Source organism: Aythya marila (assembly GCF_965140915.1).
Source record: "Aythya marila genome assembly, contig: HAP1_HAP1_SCAFFOLD_1042, whole genome shotgun sequence".
In the NCBI taxonomy this organism is placed as follows: domain Eukaryota; kingdom Metazoa; phylum Chordata; class Aves; order Anseriformes; family Anatidae; genus Aythya; species Aythya marila.
This window is the reverse complement of record NW_028137251.1, coordinates 1-4,513: the sequence shown is the minus strand read 5'-3', so window position 1 is coordinate 4,513 and position 4,513 is coordinate 1. Positions and strand designations below refer to the sequence as shown.

The following is a 4,513-nucleotide window of genomic DNA, read 5'->3' as shown; positions in this document are numbered from 1 at the left end:
TCGCCCTGCCGACAGCAGAGCTGACGAACGCTGTGCGGCTGTTGCAACGGGCAGCACCGGCATTTCACGAAGCCACGGGCAGATAAAAAGCAAGCGATGTGCTCTGTAAGGTCAGATTTTCAAGCACTGTCCCAGAGCACTGTGACTGGGGAAAAAAAAAAAAAAAAAAAAAAAAAAAAAAAAAAAAAAACATACAGCCCAAAACTAGATGTCCAGGATTCATTCAGCATCGAATCAGAGTACATACAAGTGATAAGAGAAAACACCTAACTCCACAAAAGCACAAGTACCTCAGTATGTGTTTTAAATACCAAATTAACTACCCCTTCCATTTTTAGCACTTCTCTCTGGAATTTGAGAATACATCTGAATAGGCCAATTATAAGATTTCCCAGTGATTGATATCATTAATGTTGTTTATGCCGCTGTTGATGATGAACTGAGGCAATGAGCATGTTTAACAGTCATTCAGCAAGTGTACAGGCAACCTTATGCAATCCTCTTTTTACTGGTTTATTAAACGTCTATTTCCTTTTCAGATAAAGTTTAACATCTAATGCCAAGATTTCACCAGGAATTCAAATAGCATAGTAGCTCATTATCACCTTTTTAACTTAAAGTCTAATACAAGAAGTAGACACATTACACATCACTAACGTTTTCATACATACACGCACACACGCACACTTATCAGCATCCTGTTTGTATCAATATATTTTCACAAATCCATTTCCTTCTTCCTACCCATACTCTTCACATTTGCAGAAAGCACAACATACAGATAGGCAATGTAAAACATACTTCCTGGAGAAAAGTCTGTAGTCTCCTGAGAGAACAGTTTGGCAAAACCACTTCTATTTAAAAACACAAGGTCCAAAATGAGCCTTTAAAGAGCATTAGTGACCAACACCGAGATTAAAAAGTACTTGAGGTGTTTGCGCTTCTTGTACGCAACACGTCACTTGACCTTTAGAAAACTGGGACTTCTTCAGAAAATTATAAAAGTAGTAGTAAAATCTTTTTATTATTATTATTTTTATTTTTATTTTTTTTAAATCAAGTTGAACAACAGGACAGAGTCTCTAGGCAAAGCTCCCAGAAAGAGACAGATCACCATCTGGCTCCATCATAGAGCAATGACAACTGACAACAAGCAAGTCTCTAACCAGCGCTCTCTGAATTCGAACGCTAGGTTGACTCTGTAACAGCTCCGTTACAACTATGAACACACAGCCGTATGCTTCTTCCCTCCTCATACATAAATATACCCTCAGACACTTAGAGAAGGGGGGAAAATAAAACATTTTATGTATTTTTCTATGCTTCCCTGCTATGCCTGTTACCAATGAATGTCAAGAAATACCTTAAATATCTCACTGTATCGTTAGCACTATATAATATATATATTTATAATTTTTAGTTTTCACACATGCTAATGTTTCCAGTATGATAAATGTCCTTTTAAATCCTGCAGTTTTTGTCACACTGTAGATCCACTTCTATTTGACAGTGACTCCTGGATATACATGTCAAGACAAAAATAAATACTGCTGTGATGGCAAACACTTTAAAACTCTTAGGACACTAATACAGTGGCACTCGAAAGACTTTTTAAATACAACATAAAGGACAATCGTTAAATGGAAACCTGCTCTGACATAGCCATAAAACCTGCACTGCATTTGTGAGATCTGTACTTGTTTTTGCGAGAGCAGCTTCTAATCTTTGAACACGTCAAACACTACAGTCCAGCCCTCAACCCATAACCTTAAAAAAGTCCTCCTTGCTTTTATTAAATGAGCCTCCCCTCTAGCTGTACATATGCAACACTGTAATTCCCAAACAATTGAGGTAATTATAAAAATGAATATCATTTATTGGTTTTTGTTATTACTATCATGTCTGAACATTTACTTTCAAAGAAAAGTCTATTTTCAGCATTACGCTTTCCAAGGGCACCCCCTCTGCACCAAGGGAGATATACAAGTATTAGGAATTGTGCAGGAGTTTTTGTAACCATCTTCAAACCCACCACAACTCCATAAACAAGATTTTGGTACAGAAGCTCGCCTGGCATTTTAGAGAAGGGGAAAGGGACTTTCCACATATTTTCAGTTCCACTTTATTTTTTTTTAATCGCATCTAACCCAATGCAAGTGAAGAAAAAAAAACAATCAAATGAACGAAAAAGAAATCATCACATTACTGCATGTTACCCTTCATCAGTCTTTAGAGGAAATCGGAAGCCTGGCTGCTTTTCCCAGCTCCCTCCCTCCCTCCTTCAAGCCTGCAGGACCGGCTCCTCTCCCTGGAGGGGCTCAGCCGCCCCCAGGGGTGTCTGGCGCTGCCCGGTCACAGCCGCGGCTTCCTGAGCAACGTTCTGCTGAGGTCCTTCACCTCTTCGGGGCTGCCGACCCTCTCGTAGCCCAGCAGGGCCATGGGCTGGTGGCAGTACTCCTCAACTTGCTTGATCTGCTGGTAGCTGAGTGCAGTCCTCCAGGCGCTCAGGGCCTGGGTGGCATTCCTGGCCGACACCACAAAGGGCTTGGACGAGTAGCCGGGGCCGCTGGTCATGTTGAGGGTGAACTTCTCCATCTCTGGGCTGACCGCCAGGTTAACAAAGCCGTACACCTGCCGCAGAGTCTTGATGGGCTCGACCACCAGGTCCTCGTAGCGCACGGCCATGTAATTGCCCTGGAGCCAGTCAGGGGGGTGCAAGGCAGTCTGCAAGGTCTTGGCCATGCTACTGCAGATGACCTCCATGGCGCCCAGGGCATGGTAGTCCGAGCCGCCCCCCCCCTCCTTCTTTCCGCCCAGCTTGTGGCCGGCATCAAGGAAGGGCATGCGGTGGATGCGGGGGTCCCGACTCCTCACCACCTGCAGACTCTCCCGGATGAGGCCGTGCCGGGATTTGATGCGGGAGCTGGCGACCGCCCGCGGGTCCCGCACCAGGTGGATGACTTTGAGGTCCAGGGTCGGGTCCCGCATAAGCGGGGCGAGGATGGCCAGGTCGAAGACGCGGACGCCCTTGATGACCAGCGTGCGGTACTTATGGCACTCCTCCTGGAAGCGGCTGAGGCGCTGCGGGGGGCACTTCTTGCACACCCGGTCGTCCACCATGCCCACCACCTCCTTGCGGTAGGCCGGGCAGAGGGGTGAGGAGCAGATGACCTTGTTGGTGGCCGCCCCAAAGATGCCCAGCGTGGTGAGGTTCTTCCCGGCGCCCGCCGTGCTGTAGAGCTGGAAGACGGAGAGGTCGCAGCGGTATAGGGAGCTCAGCATGTCGCGGGCTGCCCCTTGCAGCGAGACGGCGTCCCCGGGGTACAGCTTCTGCCAGACGTGCCACACGGGCTCGTAGAGGAAGAAGACCTCGGGGTTCTGGTTGAAGAGCTCCCCGAAGAAGGACGACCCGGAGCGCCAGGTGGTGAACACGTAGACCAGCTGCCGCCGGGCGCCCTGCGGGCCGCGGCTCCCCACCGACGGCGCCGGGGGCGGCGGCGGCGGCGGGGGCCGGTGCCGGGGGGCCGCCGGGGGCTCTCCGCAGCGCCGCGGCTCCCGCCGCCACTTGTACTCCAGCAGGTTGAGGGCGGCGAGGAGCAGCAGCAGCGCGTAGCCCAGGCACAGCGCCAGCGCCTTCCGCCGGCACACTTTCATGCTGGGCGGCGGCGGCGGGGCCAACTGTTGCTCAGCGCCCCGGCGCCCCGGGCCCCGCGGCGGGCAGCAGGGCGCACCGCCCCCGGCGCCGACTCCCGCCCGGCCCCCCGCGCCCGGCCCGCATGGCGCAGCCGCCGCCGCGACGGCCCCGCCGCCGCCGCCGCCCCCCCGCCCCGCCGCTGCCCTACTTAGAGGCCGCGCGGCCCCCCGCGCTTCTTCCGCGCCGCCATCGCCCGGCGCCGCCGCAGCCCGAGCTCCCCGCGGCCGCCGGGGCAGAGGCGGCGCCGGGCCGGGCTCCGCTGCGCTCCGCCCCGGGGGCGGGGAGAGCCGGGGGGGCTCCGCGCCCACAGCGCGCATCGCGCCCCGGCCCCGCCGGGCGGCCGCTGAGGTGCGGCCCGAGATGGCGGCCGCGGCGCCGCTCGTAGCGGGGGGGGGGGGGGGGGGGGGGGGGAGAAAAAGGGCGGGGAGCCGGCCCCGGGCCGGGGGTTCGTCCTGCGGCCCCCTCCCCAGCAGGCGGGGGTGCCGGGCGCCAGGGGACACGAGAGGGGAGGGGGACACAGGACGGGCCCTGCCCCGTTACCCGAGCTGCACCCAACCCTGGGTGCCCGCCGAGCTGCAGGGAAAGGCAGCGGGACAGCTCTGGGACAGGGACACGCGAGGGCAGGCACGGGCTGCGGCCCCGCTGTAGGGCAGGGGGAGGAGGGAGCTGCCCCTGGCTCTGAGCGATGGTGCCTCAACTGGCGGTGGCGACTGGAGTTAGCTCTAGAACGGGTATTTTCTGGATAGTGGGAATGCAACAGCATATGCATAGATAAAACGTAAGTTCATCTGCCATCTGTGGAAACAAGCAAACAACAAA

The 4,513-nt window shown here is 54.2% G+C and overlaps 1 protein-coding gene across 1 annotated transcript; it reads right to left on the bottom strand.

Annotated features, from left to right (window-relative positions):
• Window positions 1-221: 221 nt before the first annotated feature.
• LOC309890964 (carbohydrate sulfotransferase 2-like) lies at window positions 222-3,856 on the bottom strand. The gene has a single exon (XM_082785364.1). It carries the CDS (start codon window positions 3,652-3,654, stop codon window positions 2,353-2,355), a length of 1,302 nt encoding a protein of 433 aa, XP_082641490.1. The 5' UTR covers window positions 3,655-3,856; the 3' UTR covers window positions 222-2,352.
• Between the last annotated feature and the right edge of the window lie 657 nt (window positions 3,857-4,513).